Below are 21,386 nucleotides of genomic sequence, written 5' to 3'. Positions count from 1 at the left end.
TACCGCCCCCTAAAACAGTCTGTGCACTACCTGGATCTGTGGTATCACCTTTCGCTGTAAAGTCTCACTTAAGGCAGGAACAGGAAGGCAGACATAATGTGAAGGCATGTTTAAACCAGATCATCTATCTATTCAGTCCAAACAGACTGATAACAAACTCGTACTATTTTCGTTCTAAACTACAGAAAAGCAATGGGAGAAAGATGTTACATTTTAAAATTAAGTTTTAAAAATCAAGTTTAATTTCTGATTAAATTTAGTTTTGGTGTGGCCTTTTTCTCATGATGGTGGACATATATAAAGAAATAGCACTTCTGAATATACAGTCAAATCGTTGTGAATCAAATACTGATGGGAAAATATTTGTTCGAACATGAATGTCTGTTTTCCCTGTCTGAGCTGGCATCTGGCTCAAAACTGTACAGTTCGATATCTCCAATACTGGTCACCATTTTTGTTGCACCTCTATTGTTAGGTTGGGGTTGTGAGGGGCTGTAAGCGGGAGAGAGTGTAAACAAAAGGATGATGGGAAATGAAATGAGGACAGGCTAACCCTGCTCCAACATTCCCATCTACAAGTCACAAGTCATAGGCGAATTTCTGATTAAATACTGCAGCTCTGCAGAACCTATAGCCTAGAAAACGACACAGATTTTTTTAAAATTCCCCAAAATGGCATCACCATAAATAAAAGATCACTGGGAATGCGTTTACAATAGATCAAAAGATGATTGGAGTTGGGACTTTAGATTATAAAATGAATCAATCAAACTGGTTAGATTGATCAAACATTGTTTACTAGTTTGTGTTCAAGGGGTCAGAAATGAGTGTCAAACAACTTGATCTAAAGGTCTAGATTACTTTTTTAACTTTCTTTTTTTAATTTAAGCATCTAAAACACAAGCAAAATATGCTGAATGTTTTTGTATTAGTAAAATGTTTTTACTCTTTATGGTTTTTTGTATGTAATATCATTTATTAAATCACTTTTACATTAGTTTAATTGATTTTTGTCATTACTTTAAACAGCTAAATATAAGCTATGTAACTTTACGCTTTGATGCTTGATGGGCAATGTAGTCAGAAAAACAAAAGAAACGCTTGAGGGCGATGACCAACACTACAACTCCCACAATACACCGCTTCAGCGTGGATCTTCAAAAGCAGTCATGGCGGCTCAGGGAGAAGGAACAGCGGCTTTTAAATCTGTCCCATTTGAGGACAAGGGCCAGAAGAAAACATCGATGGTGTCATTTGGGTTCACAAAAACAGTTAACAAATTTAAAACCCCCAGCGCGGAGGAGTCGAAGAAGAAAGAAGAAAAAGATTACTTGACCGGGATTCACGAAAAGGAATTACAAAGGTAAGCTAATGCTAATAACGCCTAGCATCAACGTAGCATTTGCGTTTCCGAATCTATGAGTAAAATGTCTTTAATTTAACATATACGCTCTGTGTTTGTTTCTTCTTTATTTAAACAGGAGAGCGCGTGTTTTTAAGTTGTGCTGTCTTCTGGTTATTTTCATTTTTTTGTGTCCTTCAGCTCAAAACAAACGGAGAAACCCAAAGAGCTCATCATCCCTCTGATCCAAAAGAACCGCTGGCACAAGCCCGACCGAGCGGGCCAGAACACGGAAGATGACGGTAAAGCTCAAGAAAAAGGCCAAGACAGCGACTCTGTGGAGTCCCAGGCTGTCAAAGAACTTATTGAAGGTAATCATTAAAGCTTTAAATGTCATCCCTTTATTTAGTTCCTATCATGGAGATGTTTACTCTAAATGTTTCTATAAAGCTCTTCTAGGAAAGTGAAAGGTCTAATTTAGGGTAAAGGATGTTCTTAGCATAATAAATTGACAGATGCGTCTATTACTTAATCTTAATGGATCAAAATGTAGATGATGTGTTATTTTTTTTACAAAGTTCACCATGGTTTTATGATGCCCTGGACCCACCTCTGTTGCCATAGAAACCTGAGGTATCATCCTCTACAGACAGGCACACACTGGTCATATCACGTGATTGGACCAGTCTGCTTTGTTTTTATTCCCAGTATGACATCCCGAGCCCCAAGTATTTCTTGTGTTCTCATCCTCAGAAACTGTATCTGTTGTTTTCTGAATACAGTAAATGACGACGGAGTTTTAGGGCCACCAAAAAAAAAAAAAAAATTAAAATTACGACATTTTATCTCGTAAATTTACGAGAAAAAGTCATAGATTAACAAGGAGAAGACACCGAAGTTGTCCGTTTATCGGATCATCGCTTGAAGATGAAAGATGTGGAGCCTTTTGTGAAGCTTTATTTTCGGATTATTATAGGTTTAAAACAAAGATTCTGAACCTTTGGCGACTCAAAATCAGATTATTGTCAGTAAAGGCGGCTTTCCGAGGTTCAGTGTCAGCGGAGTTTCATATGTAAAATAAGGACCTAATACTCCGTCGTAGTGAATAAATCCTCCTTTTAAAAACAAAAAACAAAAAAAAAAGGTTTGTTTAACTGACCTAAAATTATCAGACATTCCATCCATTCATTCTCTAAACCTACTGAATCCCCCTCGGGGGATAGGGTTGCTGGAGCCTGTCCCAGCTACTGATGGGTGACAGCAGTGTACACCCTGGACAGGTCGCCAGTTCGTCACAGGGCCACACACTCACTCTTAAGGGATCTTTTAAGTGGACTGCTGGAGGAAGCCGGAGAAAACCTACTCCGGTACAAGGAAAACATGCAAACTCCACCCGGGATTTGAACCAGAGCCTTGTCGCTGTGAGCCAAGGGTGCTAATTAATGCCTACATTCTCAGGCTAAATCAAATCTTGTATACTCAATTGAAGCCTCTTTTTCTTTCTAATATAGGGCATTATAAGGATCCTATAGTGACAACATTTTCAAAGGCAATTTTTCAGATAAAAGACTTCAGTGTCACATTTCTAGATGTGTACTAATTACTTACAAATGAGTAAATGACTAAAGAATTCTTAAAATGTTTGCATCAAAAGTTAATTTACTTTGTTGTTCAATAAAACCAAAAAAAAAAGACAAATTTCTTCCTCAAATACCTGAAAAAACTCACTGAATAAAGGATATATTTGTGCTTAAAATCTTTAACGAATGTGGGGACCTTTTGTTGATCACTTTTGTTGCCTTTAACCTCTCCAAGTTTACAGTTGAAAGGTCCTGGTTTAATGTCAAAGCTGCACCTACTTATTTGCAGTGCTTCTATATCTAAACTTTAATTAATAAAGAAATATAAAGACTCATCAGCTCTCTCATGTCTCAGATTCCCGGAGGCAGCTGGAGCAGTGGCAGAATGGGTCTGAATCAGAAAAAAACCTGAACCTTTCCATCCCTCTGTTGATGCAAAACAAAGTGCCAGAGGGCTTCGAGGATGGAGACCTAATAAATGTGGGGCTACGTCCTGAATCCGTAAGTGTATTTCATGACCTTTTGTGTGTTTTCCATAAAGGAATCATTAATTCTTTGACCGCATTTCCATCGTATGAATGATTAAACAAGTCCTTCGACTAGAACAAAGATTTAAATTGCCCACTATAAGTTAAGGAATGCATATTAAACTGGATGAACAACCTAAAAGCTTGAAGTCCTAGTCCGATCATATTTTGATCTATTGTAAAAGCTTTCCCACGTGATGATGCAGTTTTTGAAAAACCTGTAGTTTTCCAGGACATAGCTTATGCAGAGCAGCAGGAGTTAATTCAGAATTTGCGTCCGAGTTGTAGTCGGGACCAATGGCACAGAGCAACCCCGCCCCCCCTTCCTTTCCCCATAACTGAGGGGATGAAGCGGGGAGCTTGTGGCCCTGCCAGCATATTTTTTCATCTGCTCCTGATTCACAACGATTTGAATAAAGAAATACTCAGAGATGTCATTTTGAACCTTATTTTCTCAATATATGCCCTCCTTCATGTGAAAAATGTCACAAGTCCACTTTAATGCTTCCTTAAAGTGCTAAAACGATGTGATGTGACCGTCCTCAAAGAATCTGCCAGTCAGCTGTTTAAAGTCAGACATGAAAATGCTTGATGGCACGAAATGTCTGGCGCAGTAGACTTTATGCTGAAATTTGAGTGTGTGTGAAAGTGCTGAGTATGTAGCATTCGCGTGGCGTGCAAGACTACAGATGACTTTGTCCGGGCAGGCCTCTGTGGGAGACTGGCAACGCTGCTTTATCTGCCCCCACCCAGATACACGCAGGCAGCCAGTCAGATCTCCTTCTGCTTCCTTTAATCAGAGGCCTGGCACGTCTCTTCACTGTCATCCCATGTCTTGCTCCATCGTGTGAGCGGCAGATCATGGGGGTCATGAGCCCCGCAGCTCTTTTTTAATGCGGCCTCCTGAATGAGAGAGATCTCCCAGTCAATCTGTGAGGAAAGCCTTGAGTGGGGACAGCGATGAGTGGGAGCGCTGCAGAGATCGGCGCGGCTTCAGTCAGCCGGCGTCGAGTCCCCGAAACCAAAAGGCTGAGTGACACGGACGTTACAGCCTGCCTCCCTCCATCAGCCGCCATCTTTAAACCTTGAGCAGTACACAAACCTCCCATTTAGATCTTCCTTGCTCGTTATTTTGGTAAACATTTCCAGCTTTGTTGTTTTTAAGTCTACAGAGGCAGACTATGAAAGCGTTCCAGTGGAGGCTTACGGACTGGCCATGCTCAAAGGGATGGGTTGGAAGAAAAGTGAAGGCATTGGGCGCACCTTTAAACAGTAAGTGACGGCTGGCTTTACCCCCTGATCTAACATAGACTTTCGGAATGATGTCATTCGTAGATTATTTTATCTTAATTTATGACTAAAAGTGATTTGAATACCACATGTTCTCATTCTTTCTCAGTTCAAAGCTTTTATAGATCAATGGAGAACATCACATCCTTCCTAGTGTTTAAGGAAGTCCTGTTCTCCCAGTTTTTCCTCATTATCCAGCAAAATTCCATAATCTAGACCAGGGGTCAGTGACATTGATGACATGAAGTGCCAATGTGAACTCTTCTCCGTAACAACGGTGCCATCACCAACTCTAGTACAAAGAAACACAAAAAGATCTCCAAAATATCTGAAATGTTGTTTAATGCACAAACAGCAGGTTAAATTGCTTTTTAAACATATTTTTGGCATTAACCCAAAAAAGTGCTTTTACCCAAGGACTCGCACTGGATAAAGCTCATCGCTCCCTCTGGGAATCGAACATGTCCCAGTCCTGCACCTAACTAGCCCATCGAACCAGCCTTCATACATGTAAAAAGAAAAAAACACTTACAATTTTTAAGTAGAAATACAATTAATTAAAATGTATGCATACATTTGATTGGAAAACGAGTTATTTCAAGAAAAAAAAGATCTCTTTGTTGATTTATTGAGATGCTCATATCATTTTACCCGTGGTTAGTCTGCCTGTAGCGCGTCTGTCTTGAACTATTTGAACAGAGAAATGCTTTGAAACATTTGACGCATGCAGAATGTTGTTTTAACTCAGAATTCTCTTAAAATGATCGTTTTGGTGACTGCTCGGAGAACCTTATCTTCATCATATTTTGACATCTTGCTGGCTCAGCAGGTTACACATCCCCACGCGTTTGCACCAATGCAAACTTTAAGCCGTGTGCTAAAAATAAGTAGGTCGGCCGAGCTTCCCCGTAAGCTGTTAAGCTGGACCAATGTGGTGTTAGATGTTTGCAAAGATAGCCGGAGGAGACATTATTTGTTAATTGGGTCGTCACTTCCTCTCATTGTTTGGGATTTCGGGTGTTTTCATTGAGTCGCTCCTCACGCCCGCCGGAGCTGGGGAGGAGACGGAGAACACGGAGGTTTCAAAGCAGAACTTTGTGGAAGGAGGAAAAGTGAGCTGCTGTACGTTTCTGGGCTTCAGCATTCAAGCATCCGTTTCTGCTCAGCTCCTCAGCAGCTTCTAGTTAGAGTTAGACACTTTTCTTCATGCAAAGTGATACGATATTTTTCCTTGACTTGATAACATTTTGACTTTCCCAGCGGGCCCAAGAAATGTCTTTGACCTTTTTGGAATGTCTGAAGCTTTTTAGCAAAATGAGAAGAAGGAAGAAAAAAACTACTAAATTGTTGATACACTTTTTGCCTTCTGTAATAAATTGGATATCAGATGCAACGTATGAAATTACAATAAGAAAGACAACAGAAAGCAAGTTTTAACATGATCAAATCTTCGGCTTGCTGCATCATATAGTTGAGTTTAATTTTGTCATCAAACCTCAGGTTTTTGATTCAGTTTTTCATCTGTTTAACCTTCAGTCTGTTGTTGATCGAAGGCTGATTTTCTCTGTCTGCTTCAGAGACGTGAAGCCAATCGAACACCAGCTCCGCCCGAAAGGCCTGGGCCTCGGAGCGGATCGCTCGGCCATAAAAGATCTGGAACCCAACCGGAATCAGCGTCCGCCGAAACCCGGAGACGAGCCGGGAAAGGAGGAGGAGCTAGTGATGGGTCCTGGAGGTTGTGTGCTGGTGGAGTCTGGAGCACACAAAGATCTCTATGGCAAGGTGGAGTTCAGCATTCCACGTCACTGCCACCCTTAAGCAATTATGTTTTTCCTTTACACCAACCGCTCTGACTTTCCCTGACGCGGCAGATTGAAGGCGTCGATGCAGACAACGCTCGAGTGGTTGTGAAGCTCGCCGTCGGGGGCAAGACTGTGACACTCAGCCAACACGGCGTGAGACTGGTCGGACGAAAAGAATACGACAAATACAGCAAAGACATCAGTGAGTGTCCTTTCTCAGCTGCATGGATTTTTCTCCTAATCGCCTAAATAAATGGTCAAACGCAGAACTATTGTTCCAAGACTTTTCCTTTATTCATGTGGGCAGAATAAAGCACAAAAGGATCAGACAATGTGTTCTTTCTTTTATTTGCTTCCTTGCAACAGGTCGCCTCAGTAAAGCACACAAGGAGAAGGAAAAGGAGAAAGAAAGAGAAAAGGAGAAGGAACGGCAGAGGCAGGAAGAGAAGGAGAGGAGGAGCAACAAGGAGAAAAGCAGAGCTTCAGAAAAAGACGAACCAAAGGAAGAAAGGAAGAGGAAACACAAGGAGTCCAACCAGGACAGGTACAGGTCCATGAACTAGAACCACAAAGTTCTACTGCTTTAGGACATAAACCAGAGGATGAGTCTCCCTGTTTCCAATGTAGAGATAAGCCTCCTGTGAAAGAAGCCAGACAAGCAGCGGCGCCCCCCTCCTGGCTCCAGAGGGACCTCAAAGTTCGCTTTATAGACAAAGCTTTTAAAGGGGGAAGGTTTTACAACTCCAAGGTACTAAAATCACAGTGTCTGTCTGTCAAGTCAGCTGGTACTATCAAATTAAAAGCCTCTATGTGTATCAATGTTAGCAGAAAATCATCTGTTACTGTTGTACCTTCAGAATAGGAAAAAAGTTTCCGAAAACCTGCTAGATAAATCTGTTTTACTTTCAAAAATCCTCCCTTTAAAGATCAGAGCCAGTGATGGCTGTTTGTGTTGTCATCTCAACTTTTGCACATTTGTCTGTAAACAAAGAAAAAAAAGTCTGACTCCTGTCAATCTCACTTTCCTGTAGATGCAAGTAGAGGATGTCCTGACGCCATTCACCTGCGTGTGTCGAACGGAGGAGGGCAGACTGTTAGATGGTGAGTCTTCTAGGCTCTGTCCATGTCGGCCTACATCTTTTTACTGAACAGGTTTGCTCGCAGAAGAAGCTCCGATAACACATGAACTCACTTTCCTGAAAAGCTTTTCTGAGAAAAAAGGTCAGATTCAGGAGAAGATAGGAGGAGTTTCAGGTTTTCCCTGGAATATTCTCCAAACATGCTCACATTGTAGGTGTAAGTTTTATGAAAAGAAGCTTTCTCTTCAGTGAAAATGTATTTACTGTTTGACCTCTGACCTGCGCTCTCCTAGATGATCAAGGATAAATGCTGAGCTGACAAACTTTATGGACCTCTTTAGCGTCAAAACACGGATTTAAGTTGATTTTGTTTAGAAATTCTTTTACTTTTCTTTTACACTTTTAAATGTTACAGTACTTCTAAATGTTTAGGTGATGAAAATGTAGATTATGTGGTTCCAACTTGCAACAGGTTTAAAATCCCACTCCGATCATCTTTTGATCTATTTTCAAAGCGTTCCCAGTGGTTTTATAATTAGGATTATGTCGTTGTTAGCCCAAACGTAAAAATCAGTGTCGTTTTCTTGGACATAGTTTGTGTAGAGCGACAGTAGTCCATTAGATATTCACCCGAGTTGTGGACGGGACCATTGGGATGGAGCTACCCCACCCCCCTCCTGCTGCTGAGAGCTCTTTGTTTACAGTGTTTTTTCTACGGATTAAATTTGATCTTTTTCCTGATTCACAATTTGAATCAAGAAATACAAAGGGTCTGATGATGCTTGGTGACTAGGTGATCATTTTTGTCTTGGTTGCTGCCATGGCAACCATGGCTGCAAATCTCTCTGGTCATGAACGCGTTTGTCCTCCATGTGGCAGATGTGAAGCAGGACATGCTGGAAACCATCATCCCCAAAAGCGATGGCGACTCTGTGATGGTTGTCCTGGGTGAGCACAGGGGGCAGGTGAGCACAGGTTTTGGGTTTTCCCTGCAGCACACAGTCCCGCTTGCCTGCGATGGACTGTCACTAATCGCTGTACGCCTTCATTCAGGTCGGCCGGATTCTTCAGAGAGACAAAAACAAGTGCAAGGCCACAGTGCAGCTCAACCGATACGAGGAAAAGCTGTTCACGCTGGATTATGACTTCATTTGTCACTATGTGGGAGCAGAAGACCAGTAAGAGTTTCTTCTCTCCTCGTTTCATCCTGTATCATTGTGAAACTTGTGTTCTGACATGCATTTAAAGCTTTTTTAAATAAAAAAAACCTCAGATGTGTATTTGTACAGGTGCAATAAAAATCAATAAACAGAGAAAAACCCAGATTCTTTTGTCAAATTTATTATGTTCATTAATTCTAGAGGAAACAAACTCATCTGCAGGTGTAAAAACATATTTACAAGTTTTGACGTGAGGATGCTTGGGACACTCAGAACACGTCTAAAGCGAGACCCGTCACCACAAAAACGGAAACCAAAGCACGTCTGCACGAGCTGCTGTCCTGACGGGGATCCTGCTCACTCCTTGGGTTGCTGGTTGGCCGCGTTGGCCCGGAGCACGGCTCCAGGGCTAGGATACGGCCGCTGCTGGAACAAGGGTCCGGCTGCGGTGGTGTCGGCACCCGTCTTTGCTTCATTTCGCTTGGGGAGACCACTGGACCACGACCCCCTAAGGACAATGAATGAATTCAGTTTTTTAAAAAAATCATCAAAATGACAGAAATGGATTCTACTTTCTCCATAAACTATTGTACCTTTAAGGAAAAATCTAAACACTTTAAACCTCTCCAAAAAATATATTTTGCCATCAGGGAAAATATAAAAGCATTATCCTACAATAATTGGCTTTTCAAAATAAATCTTTTTTAAAAAAGAAGTGTGTGAAGTTGGAATAAAAATGTTGCCTCAAAGCGGTAGTGATCCCTCTGCTGCAATTAGCTTCACGATATCGACTGACATATCTGCACTGTCAGCAAGTTTCTAACCTGCATCTCATTAAATCAGAGCTAAACAAAGTTCTGATGGAGGAACAGCCTTGAGGTGTGGGATTTCTATTTTTGGATCGCACTAACAGTCCTTTAGAAAAATGACTGAACATTTTTGTGGAAGGATTACGTAAAATCCTGCATTAAGGGAATTACGGTAAAAAAAATTTTTCCAGGTTGACCCAAAGACTGACATTTTCTGTGACTGATGCTTTGCTTCACTTTATCTCTCATAATTCTAACTTTCAGCTCTCAAGTTAAAGAAAATAATTTGCTTTCTTCTACCTTGGAGCGTCAGAATAAGCACTGGGATCCATGGGGTCCATCTCGTCATCTTTTCTTCCTGAAGAAAACAAACCATTTTCACGTAAGATGAAGAATCACCCGGGACAACTCTGAAGGAAAATAGAAATTAACAACCTCGTTTGTTCTTGCTGTACGGCGCGATGTCGTCTTTTCTTTGCCGTCTTCTGTCCCGGTCTCTTGCATCGTCCCTCTCTCTGTCTCTGTCCCGGTCTCGGTCACGCTCTCGATCTCTGTCTCTCTCCCTGTCGCGCTCTCGTTCTCTGTCGGGCTTCTCAAATGATGGCTTCTCAACCCTTTCCTCTCCTCCATCTAAAAACCAAAAAAAAAGCAGTGTTGAAGGAATCATATTTTAATTTCAAATGCAAACCGGGTTCTAAAAATAATCTTATTTATGATTAATTCTGGTTATTTTAACACACCTGAAATTAAACTTTAAAAGTCCGAGACTGGAAATGTGCAACAGAGTCTGCACAATATGTCCTTGTCTTTAACATCAATAACTTTATGGATTAACTCAGGCTTTAATACTTCTAAATGCTTATAAAAGTTTCACCTTATCAAAAAAAATTTAACCAACCAAAAAAATAATAAAAAAGCCAACATTTAAAACCTCTAAAACCTTTAATGATGGAAGGCTGAGAACCACAAAACTACAGAGCTGAATGCTTCTGCAAATCAAAATAAAAAAAACAAATGCATAAAAGATGGATGTTGCCTCCAGGTACGTTATAATAAAGGGAAAACCATTCTTTGTTTTTTATGCTGCATTCTCTCTAACAGACAGTAGAGGGCGACATCTCAGATTCTTAAATGAGAAACTAACATCAATTTTCACCTGTGTGGTTTTTAAAGCTATACAGACTGTTAGAGAGTGTCAGGCGTGATAAGAACCACTAATTCCCCAACAGGTACATTAAAGAAATATTAGCATTAATTTCATTGTTTAAGGAGATAATTCAGTGACAGTTATTTTGGTCTACTTCTTGCTTCAATTTCAACAATAGCAAAAATATAAGAGAATCATCAAAGTATTTTAGCACTAGTCCAGTTCTGTTATGTGTTTCTGCTGCTTCTTCTAAAACTCTAGAATTTTGAGGACAGCAACAAAAGTGTGCATAAAACAATAATAATAATATAAAAATAAATATAATAAATATAATATACCGTAATTTCCGGACTACAAGCTGCTACTTTTTTCCTGCGCTCACAGCCCTGCGGCTTCTTCTGTGACGCGGCTAATTTATGGATTTGATTGGCGGCCGCCATGTATGTACATTCGGGATCGGTTAATGGTTTTGTGTGCACCATCCACCACCAAGCACAAGTCATTTTTTTTTTAACACACCTCTGAGCAGCCAAACAGCATGGAGGTCACTTCAGGTCTTAGACACTTCAGTCATGGTTCAACAAAAAGAAACACGCATGCCCGGCCGCATCCCAGAATCCTTTGGTGCCATTAGACCCAACGTGCACTTGATCGCCGCTACAATATGATGAAGCTTTCAAGTTAAAAGCAATCGTTAAAAGCAGCGTGAAAAAATCCCCCATCAGTAAATGGAAATGCCGGTCAGCTGCGTGACGGAGAGAACAGCGCATGCTCAGAAGTGTATTTACCTCTGAGTCATAGTGACTCGGCTGGCTGCACGTAAATATGTGTGAATAACATCAGCCTTTATTTTGTCGGGACACGACTGGAAACACAAATCCATTTGGTCGTTTTTACGGTTTCTGACTGAGCGGAATTTTGCATTGAAAAGCTCACAGCCGCCGTGTGAGCTTTTCGGATAGGAAGGGGAGACAAGGAGCCTGCTTGGCGAGCGCGGAGCGCAGAGGCGTCCGCGGAGCAACAAGTGTTTGTTGTGAGAGGAAGCTTCTGACGAACGCGCCGCGCTGAGGCGCGCGCTATTTTACTGATGTTTTTTAACCAGCCCCGTTAGTACCATAACGCTGCCGCGACACAAGTGGAAGGAGAGCTGTTCCTTTTCACCCCTCCATGCACTGCTGCTCCTTGCTCATTCTTAAACACGAACAACAGTGTGGCGAGCCGGGCGTTGGCCCCGCCTTTAGCCCCTAAGACTCATGGGAAATGGGGGATCGCGGATATAAATTTCCTCATCATAACTGAGGGATGTAATGTTGATTATATGGTTACTGTTTGTAATTTTATGTATGATACCTAGTTTGTCAATAAGTTAAAAAAAATAAAAAAACCCATAACTGAGGAACTTGTGAACAGAATAGAGGTCCATGCCGTTTCAGATGTGGGTGTAATTAGATACATGAGCTTGAGACAAGGCCAGTACCTGCCCACAGTGTGGTAATGAGCCATGCACACTCTGGTAGTCAGGATGCGCTTTGTTGAGGCAGCGGCTTGTATACTGATGCAGCTTGTGTATGTACAAAAATATTTAAGCACGTTAAAATAGGTGGGTGCGGCTTGTGATCGGGTGCGCTTTATAACCCGGAATTTACGGTAAATATAATATATATAATATAAAAATAATATAAAAATCAAAAGGAAATCCACATCTTTGAGGTTTTAGAAAACAATCATTATCTGAGTAGCATGACAAACAAAGTTTGAATATAAAGATGGATAAACTTTAGCTATATGAGAGTTTATTACACATTCATGCTCTTCATGTTCTTTTTTTGTTTCCTCATACCCTTGTCAAAAAGTAAAAATCCAATATTTTGGACATTTTATGAACTCTGTAAAACAATTTTTAATGAAAGCAGAGCAAAGTCATCTACTTTACCAAATTCTTACCTTTTGCTTTTTTGGCAGCTTTCATTATAACCGCTGACGGATCATTTGGGGAAAGCCAGGAAACCAGATCGGACTCAATGTTCCAGTAATAAGGAAGACCGCTGGGAAATGAAGAAAACAAATAACTTTAGCTGCAATTGCTTTTCATTTCAATGGTAGATCAATGACACGCAGTGATCATACTCAAACACAGCAGCGCAGCTGATCGACTTCGTTTCTACGTACCACGTCGAGTCAAACACTTTGTACCAATTTGGGGGAAGATTTTCTAACCGAGTGGCTTCATAGTCAACATTGTTGTCATCATAATCTTCAGCGATGATCTCCTCCTCTATCTCTGTTTTGTTGAGGAGAAAAAGTCGTTTTAAGCTCAGAAAAAAAGCAGAAAGTAAGCTCTGTGAGGATGTAGAATACTACCTTGATCTGAAGGTTTAACTATTCCTCTCTTGGCCAAACGGGCCAGCAGGGCTGGAGGTAGAGGCATCTGCAAGCACAGAGGAGTTAGGATTAAATGATGATGCAAATGCTGACAAATTCTTCAGTTGATTACATACGAATTCACCGATTGTGTACAGGAGTTAGGATTGCAGAAATTTTGATTAAATATAAATTCTTTTTAAAAAAAAATAAAGGTTCCATTCCAAAACTAATTATGTTCGTTCACAAACATTTTTGCCTAACTAGTGATTTAAATAAAGCAAAACTTGAACTTTAAATCAATAAAATTCAACTTCTGGCTTTAAAAGCAAAGAAAATGTTTTATTTAACCTGACAAATACAAAATATTACTTTTATAGAAAAATCAATTAATTAAATAACTGATTTGGCTTTAATTTGGCAGAACTGTTTCGTTTCAAACTAACCCATAAAAGCAACAACATAAGAGACACCCATTACCCCAAATTCTGAAATTAAACATGTTCTATGACCAAATCCAGATGTACAGATGTGTACATTCAGAGCACCTGTATAGATAAGGTATTTGAAGCAAACAAATCCATTCTTCACTGTTTCTAAACAAATTCTCTGGAGGAAAATTTTATGATAAGGTGCGAAATTTAAACACGCACGCACGCGCGCGCACACACACACACACAAAACTGTCTCAATTTCAAAGCAGCTCAAAAAATGAAACAGGACTTTTCTGAAAGTTATTTCGATGGTTCTGGTTCTACTATGGAGCGATTGATTAAAACTCTCAAACGTTAAGTTTTTTTTGTCTTTTAAATATTGAGGTTAGTGTAGCTCAGTCAGTTTTAAAATATCGATAATTAGCAAAGAAACAATATTTCAAGAGCTAAAATAATCTGCACGAAAACATGATCCAGGCCCGTTTTTCTGAACTCAACTCACAGCTGCGGTTAAAATAAATCAAAATCCCGTCATTTTGAAGTTCCTAACTATAATAAGAAACTCAATTAACCAAGTAAGCGTTTATATAAATAACAAAGAGGGGGGAAAGTCTGTACCTGTTCTTAAAAACGACTATTTCAATCGTTAAAATCAACAGACCACCACAACGAACGATGAGCCGGCGCCTGATTATGACGTCACTGCGCTTAAAAGACGACACGAAAGATGGAGGAGTTTGCGCGTGAACCTTGGTGAGATTATCTTTTTTTGTCGAATAAAACCTAAACATATTAGTTTGTCCTTTGGCTTTTATGCAATTTTGCCCTCTTGTTGAACGAAACCTGACCAGGTTGAATAGTTTCGCGTCCACCACCGAGAAGTAATCTAATTTCAACTAGAATTCTAACATTTCGCAGGTTATAAAATATATTATTTCTACAATTTATGGAAAAACGACAACATTTACTGTTAGTGCTTTAAATTAGCTTAAAACATATTGCGAACAAATGTTACATATTTTGTGACATTTTTAATTAATTGGTAGTAAGCTTGTTTATTGTTTTTCAAGCCGAAACATCCAATTTATATCCTTGTGCAGAAATGGATGTTTTATATATCACAGAATATAATGGTATTTAATAGCAATTAAGATCACAGTTACATTTATTCTATAAATCCTAAATGCAGTTTAAATCTCTCAACAACTTTCAGACATTTTAAAGAATAATCATTAACATTGTCTACTATTTCATAGATGGATGATTGTTTATTAGAATTCAGTAAAGTCGACACTTCTAGGGCTTCAGGCACACAGATCTCCTCTAAAGCTGCCCCAACTCATCAAAATGCTGACATGCTTGTCATTGAGTCATTGATAATCCAGATTGATAATAACACTTCTGAATTTAACTGATTATAGATATTAGATAGTTGTTATGGTTAACCCATTTACTTCTGAGTTCAGAGTTTTTGGAGGGATTAACAGAAAGATCCCCCACCGTCTACAAAAGGAAGACACACAAACCAATCAGAGTAAAAACATGGAGACAGAATCATTTGTTTCTCTTTTTGGTCTGCTCCTGCTCCGTCTGCTTGCTGCCCCACGCCGCTCCGTCTGCTTGCTGCCCCACGCCGCTCCCTTCTGCCTCCTTTTTTCCCCCTCGCAGCTACAAGCTCTGCCACCTCTGGCTCTTCTCTGTTCTGATCTAATCAGTTTCTCTCTGATCTGTTCCTGCTTTGTGGTTATTCCTAGTTTTGAACTTAAAGGAAGTCAGAATTCACTCCCCTTGTGTCAGAAGAAAACACTGTGGATCTGTGATCCATTATTTTGCCTTTAGAGAGTAAATCTGAATGGAGAGAACCCCCTAAGTTTATAAGACAAAAGAATCAGAGGAAAATCCTTTAATTTATCATTTGACTCGTGACAAAGTAGAATAAATAGAAGAGTTAGCATGAAAAAGCCTGTGTCTTCTCATTTAGATCTTTGTTTGTTTTGAACATTTGAGCCTCCTGCAGCAGTAAGCCACCAGAAAGAACAATAATATGTTGCTGTTTTGCTGTCTTAATCCAATGACTAATTATTTAAACAAGTGTTTTAAAGCTGTTAAAGAAAATGCAGGTTCAGTGTGACCTTAAATAATGTCTGCATCTGTCGTTTAATAATATACTGCAGCTAAAATTGGGATTTGGAGTTAATATAATCCAAAGATGAATTCTTGTGGAAGCTGGAAAGTATGCCGGATCGTTGATAGCTTTCCTAAGAAATTAATAAAAAGGTTATTTGTTTCAGTTCTACACCTTTAACTTCTTGGCCTAATTTTGGTTCATTCAGATCCTGATGAGTCAATCTGCAATTTTTTTCCTCTGTGTCCGTAATTTTTCATGATCTGACTTCTTTCCTGCAGCCCCTGGAGGATTGTGGATGACTGTGGGGGGGCGTTTACTATGGGTGCAATTGGTGGAGGGGTGTTCCAAGCAGTCAAGGGGTTTCGAAACGCCCCCGCCGTGAGTTAAAACCACAAGTCTGTTGGCTCTGATGCGCCTGTTTTGTGAGGATAATAATTAACAGCAGTCTGACCTTTCAGGGTGTTGCACACAGGCTAAAAGGAAGCGCCAATGCAGTGAGAATAAGAGCGCCGCAGATTGGAGGTGAGGAGATTTTGCTCTTATTAATAACAAAAGGTTTCCTGGCTTCACCACAATGTCATTTGCTGTTCATCTCTTTATTGGAAAAATTATACCTAGATGCCATAAGAGCTGTTCTCTTCTTGTTTTTGTTTTTCACACTCCCCTGAACATTTTTGCAGGCAGCTTTGCAGTGTGGGGGGGGCTCTTCTCCACGATCGACTGTGGTCTGGTCCGTCTGAGAGGGAAAGAAGACCCGTGGAACTCCATCACCAGCGGGGCCCTGACCGGAGCCGTTCTAGCAGCACGCAGTAAGAGCGAGTCTGGGCCGCACACTCTCAGCGGGTCGTAGTGTTTGGTGGAATTGAGCGGACAGGGTGTCTTTCCTCAGGCGGACCGTTGACCATGGTGGGCTCTGCCATGATGGGAGGAATATTGCTCGCTCTCATCGAGGGTTTTGGGATCCTGCTAACCAGATACACTGCACAGCAGTTTCAGAACCGTGAGTGAAACTCTTGAATGGTGGTTTTATTCTTCCAAAAATGAGTTTTTGAAAATCATATTTGTATTCTACAGTAATATAAATCAGGTTGACTTTTTCTTTGGTGTATACATTTAGTTATTGTTACCTATTCACACTATTGAAGTTTTTTTCGCGGCAAATGCAGAAGACACCAGGGAAATTACATCAGCAAAATGTGATTTGCATTGTTAAAAAAACACGATGAGGGCAAAATGAAGGCTGCAAACTGGAATTTTTTGGTTAATCCTTAGTCATATGCTGGTTTTTGGTTTGTTCGGGGCTGTGGAGGGTCGTAGAGACAATCAGCTGCACCTTGAGGGGAGCAGATGTGTCTTTTAGTTTCCCTTCAGTCTCGTACCTAATGGAACGTCACTAAAAATGCAATGTACAGTTGTCATGCGTTTGGTAAGTTTGTATTTGTGAAGTATTTCTAAGGATAGTGACGTATGACTGGCTTACACCACACTCTATTCATTAGCAGGTTGTGCACACTGACTCAAATGCTGCACACCTGCGATGTGGAATTGCCTGTAGGACGTTAGTCAGGCTGCACGCAAGGAGCGCACACACATTGTTTAAGCGTTCACTCCGATTTGTCATTCGCAGCGTGTCCGTGAAAAAACTGTGCATGAACATTCTTGCTCAGAGCATTCTACGACCTTGTTGTTTCTTGCAGGCCACCTATGTGCCCCGTACAGGTTTGCCCATGTTTCGCTCGCAGACAGTCGTGAATTCATCTCATTGTGGAGACATGCATGGCAAGGAGCCGCCCCCCTTAGCCTCTTTTTCGTTGAACAGAACGGGGTGGATGAAACTTTTCTAAAGTTAGACGGTGTTATAGGGGTGTGACGACAACCGCATCACCGCACGGTTTTCTTTTTTCTTTTAAGTTGTGCATATGGTGCGTGATTGGAACATTAATAAACACATTAAACACATTCATCTTTGCTGATAATTTACTTTTTCTGCTATTCCTGTGTTCAGACTTCAAGGGTTTCTGGGGGAAACCTTTTATTACTGTTCTCTCCTTCACTCCCTGCGCCGCGCCTCTCCCCTCAGCGCTGCACGCGCTCCCTCTTCTTAGACACACACGCGTGGTTTCAGCAGCACACACACATCCTCATTCTACAACAGAAGTTTCTGTCTCGCGAGGAAATACGACAAATTTACAAATTTAGTTCTCATTATTCATTTCCATTGTATTCATTTCCATTACAAGCTTTGTGCTTTCTTGAGTGCGAGACACGGCCGCCCGCCGGAGGATTTTGTGTTGGGGGGGGTTTATTACTGTTCTCCTTCACTCTGTAACACCAAACATGAACGCGCACTGTTAGAGTGGGATGAATATCACTACATGTTTTGTTTGGGAACTATTTTGTGCAGCGCAAAGTTACGTGTCCGTATAAACAAAGGCGGAGCCTCCCGCCCCGCGTTCTTCATGGGTGTCAGGCTTCATGGCTACAGGAAAGGTGACAAAGTGTCTGCAGTCTGTTTATTACTGGGCAATATATAATATTCTGAGAAGATGTCTGTACCAGAGAGCACAGGTGAAACTCCCGTGCAGCTCTAGAGCGGTCCGCTGCAGAAGAATCAACACACACCCCCAAAACACTTGTGCGCTCCTTCCTTCTACACACACGGCGCGCTGACACACACACACACAGTCATTCTACAACACCTACATAGTTAGTTCATTAGTTAGATAGGTAGTAGTTAGTTGTGACTGTTATTTGTTGATAAAGAATACTGCGTTGTAATTTTATTCATTTGCAACGCGGCCGCTGGGGAATTTGTTGTTTGGTGGTGGTGGGGATGGGGGGGCTGCGGTTAACCGCGACACCGCGCCCCCTGCTGGTTCATCACCGCGGTGATCAAAAATCCCACACTGCACAGCTCTGGGGTGTTATGACTAAAAGTTGATCTTCTCTCCTCCAGCGATGCCCTTCACAGATGACCCCAGCCAGCTTCCTCCAAAGAACGTTTAGCGGCAGATTTCAAAGAGGCCCGACTGCTGCTATCAAGATGATCACAGGATGAAGACGTTGACCTCTGCAGTGAACATGGGTAGTTGCACTTTTGTTTGCGCACCTCAGGGAGAATTTTCTTGTAAATGTTTTAAGGATGGATGTTCACGTGTGAGGAGAAAGCCTGTTTGCTTTCACCATCACAAACTGTATGCAATGTTGTCTTATGTGATGTGTTCTTGTTATTTCTGTGGTCCATTGGGGTTAAATGTGTAACGCTAAATGAATTATTTATAGTGAAAGGAAAATATATATAAAAAATAGCTTTATTATTGAGAATGAACTGGGAGCATCTGTCTGCCACGTTGTTTGTTTAGTAAAGATCTTCTAGAGGCAGCAGCTGTTTGCTTTTCATCCAAACTAAAGTGTTTGGGCCTCTAAAGCTCAATTGTTAACAGGCAGAATCTCAGTTCTTTTATTTATGCAGTAACATTTGCTGATTTATGAAGGAAAATGTGCAGAGTTTGCACCATCGTCTTTTTAATCAGGGAAGCACCAAATTTGTCATTCCTAAACGCTCAGCTTTAGTAAATATTTCAAGCTCCAGGAGGATCAGCCGATCCTTTTTTCATTCTTTGCTGTCAGGATTTTCCTCTTCAATCATTTCCCCACGTTTGCATTTATGAGTCTTTTACCAATATTACCGTTTTATGATTTCATAAATGACCAAAATCTCATCTCAGCTTGAGTTATTTCTGTCGGCTATTTTCACTTTAACTGCTGGTGAATTTATGAAGTAGATCAGCACTACTTAACCCTTGTGCTATCTTAGATGAGCCCACCCTTACATTGACGTGTTCTCCCTACCATGACAAAGGTGGATAAAGGTGGAAAGATTTCATGTAATCCATGGACACCAGTGAAGATCACAAATCATTTGAGAAAAAAAGGTTCAGTGCACTGTCTAGTGGGTCTAGATCAGTGTTTTTCAACCAGTGTGCCGCGGCACACTAGTGTGCCGTGGGAGATGGTCAAGTGTGCCGTGGAAAATTGCCCTCATTAACTGATCTAAAAACATTAACCATCTCCAGGAAATCAGCTCTTTGTTCATCCAAACAGGTCCTGATAAAACACTGAGTAGTTAGGAATATAAACGATCATAAAATACTTTTTTCGTTGTGTTTATTTGATTCTATTAAAGACATTTTGATAAGAATGACGGTAACGCGAAATAGCTGCAGCTATAACTGTGTAAGGAAAAGTCCCGCAGCTTTTACTGTCTCCACGACTCCACCAATCATTCTTGAAGGCTTAATCACATGTCATCAGTCTGACCAATCAGAAGTGGTTAAAGTCTCCACTTCCTTGTTCCAATTTAGCTCATAACTCAGTCAGTTCCGACAAAAACACCAGCTAAAGCTCGTCTTTAGCGGTGTAACTTTCCACAGAATCCGGTATCAGACCGTGGAACAAGTGAACAAAACCATGAAGCTCAGAGACGCGAGTCTTTCTGCCGTTTTCTCGCAGTTTTCACACTACATCTCCCATGATGCATTGGCTTAAAGGGACAGCGTCTTGAAAACACAACGAACATACAGTTTGTATGTAACTTAACTTTTATTACATCTTTTAGAAAAACATCTGCAACTTCCAGCTTTTTCTGCCACAATTATCACAAAAATGCACGTCAGATTGCCGGGGGGGGGGGGGGGGGGGGGGGCTGTAGATCAAAACAGACTATGAGTTTCTGCTTTTTTTTTTTTTTTTTTTTTTGGGATGCTGGTGTGCCGCGGGATTTTTGTCAAGGTTAAAGTGTGCCGTGGCTCAAAAAAGGTTGAAAAACACTGGTCTAGATGACCCAACTCCCAACGTTAAAGTGCCGAGGATAGTACAAGGGTTACGATCAGAAACTCTTCCAGCACACATTGTATGAGGTTTCATGGTCAAGGATTGTTTAGAGAGGCATTTTATTGCAAATCAATATATTTAAGATTGAAAGATATTTATTTCTGTAGAGGTTTATATAAAACAATAAAGTTAAAAGATCTTAAAAGAAGTGTGTTATTATTTTTTGTTGTTAAAACTTGTTCTTTTTTTAGATATTACCATGACACAACTTTTTTTTTAACTTTTCTGCTGAAGAAACAGTATTTTAAAAAAAATATTAGATGGATTCTAGATTCTGCATCTAATTTCATCAACATTTGATAATAAATAAAAATTGACTACTGCATCAAAATTGAAGATGCTATTTTAACAGCCAGGTCTTTTGGCTAACGGGTCTTTTGAATATTTTTACTGTTATTTAGCTTCTGTAAAGCGCTTCAGTCTCTTTTATGTTGCTTTTTTGCCTTTTTCTGTTGCTTATGTTTGAGCAAAGGCTTAAGCAGTTTATCTTCAATAGTTAGTGAAAATTATTAGCTTTTTTTCACATGATAAAGACAGATCACTGTGGGGAAAACCTTTTAAATTTAAGTGATTTAAAGCTAAGAAAGTGGAGAAATTCAGAAAACCTGATGTGATAGTAAAAAACAAAGTATATAGGCTGTTTAAGACCACAACTGTTTACTATGGGTTACATGAGTTTTTCAATCAAAAATGATAATAAATTTAGACTTGGTTTGGATCTGATTTATTTTTATACTCAGTTATGGAAAAAATAAATCAGTCTTTCTGTGTTTTCTGAACACTAGCGCCCCCTGCTGACACCTATTTTATACTGCACTGCTTCTGTCCATGGTT

General features: G+C 40.5%; 3 protein-coding genes across 3 annotated transcripts; 2 read left to right on the top strand and 1 right to left on the bottom strand.

Annotated features, from left to right (window-relative positions):
* The first annotated feature begins 1,134 nt into the window (after positions 1-1,134).
* gpkow (G patch domain and KOW motifs) lies at positions 1,135-8,945 on the top strand. Its single transcript, XM_004070849.5, has 11 exons — positions 1,135-1,363; positions 1,544-1,713; positions 3,278-3,423; positions 4,615-4,721; positions 6,317-6,521; positions 6,611-6,743; positions 6,908-7,085; positions 7,169-7,289; positions 7,573-7,642; positions 8,500-8,585; positions 8,674-8,945. The coding sequence occupies exons 1-11, from the start codon at positions 1,170-1,172 to the stop codon at positions 8,800-8,802; spliced, it is 1,539 nt and encodes a 512-aa protein (XP_004070897.1). The 5' UTR covers positions 1,135-1,169; the 3' UTR covers positions 8,803-8,945.
* Positions 8,946-14,290, bottom strand: pqbp1 (polyglutamine binding protein 1). Its single transcript, XM_004070850.4, has 7 exons — positions 14,150-14,290; positions 13,098-13,164; positions 12,906-13,017; positions 12,681-12,781; positions 10,025-10,219; positions 9,890-9,947; positions 8,946-9,288 (listed from the first exon to the last, which is right to left on the bottom strand). The coding sequence occupies exons 2-7, from the start codon at positions 13,162-13,164 to the stop codon at positions 9,138-9,140; spliced, it is 684 nt and encodes a 227-aa protein (XP_004070898.1). The 5' UTR covers positions 14,150-14,290; the 3' UTR covers positions 8,946-9,137.
* timm17b (translocase of inner mitochondrial membrane 17 homolog B (yeast)) lies at positions 14,227-20,700 on the top strand. The gene is made up of 6 exons (XM_004070948.5): positions 14,227-14,284; positions 15,938-16,037; positions 16,118-16,181; positions 16,340-16,468; positions 16,549-16,659; positions 18,616-20,700. The coding sequence occupies exons 1-6, from the start codon at positions 14,259-14,261 to the stop codon at positions 18,663-18,665; spliced, it is 480 nt and encodes a 159-aa protein (XP_004070996.1). The 5' UTR covers positions 14,227-14,258; the 3' UTR covers positions 18,666-20,700.
* The last annotated feature ends 686 nt before the right edge of the window (positions 20,701-21,386 follow it).

Source organism: Oryzias latipes, chromosome 7, assembly GCF_053564925.1.
Source record: "Oryzias latipes strain Hd-rR chromosome 7, Olatipes_Hd-rR_3.1".
NCBI classification, from domain to species: Eukaryota; Metazoa; Chordata; class Actinopteri; order Beloniformes; family Adrianichthyidae; genus Oryzias; species Oryzias latipes.
Note: the sequence above shows the minus strand (reverse complement) of the source record. Positions and strands in the feature narration are given on the sequence as shown.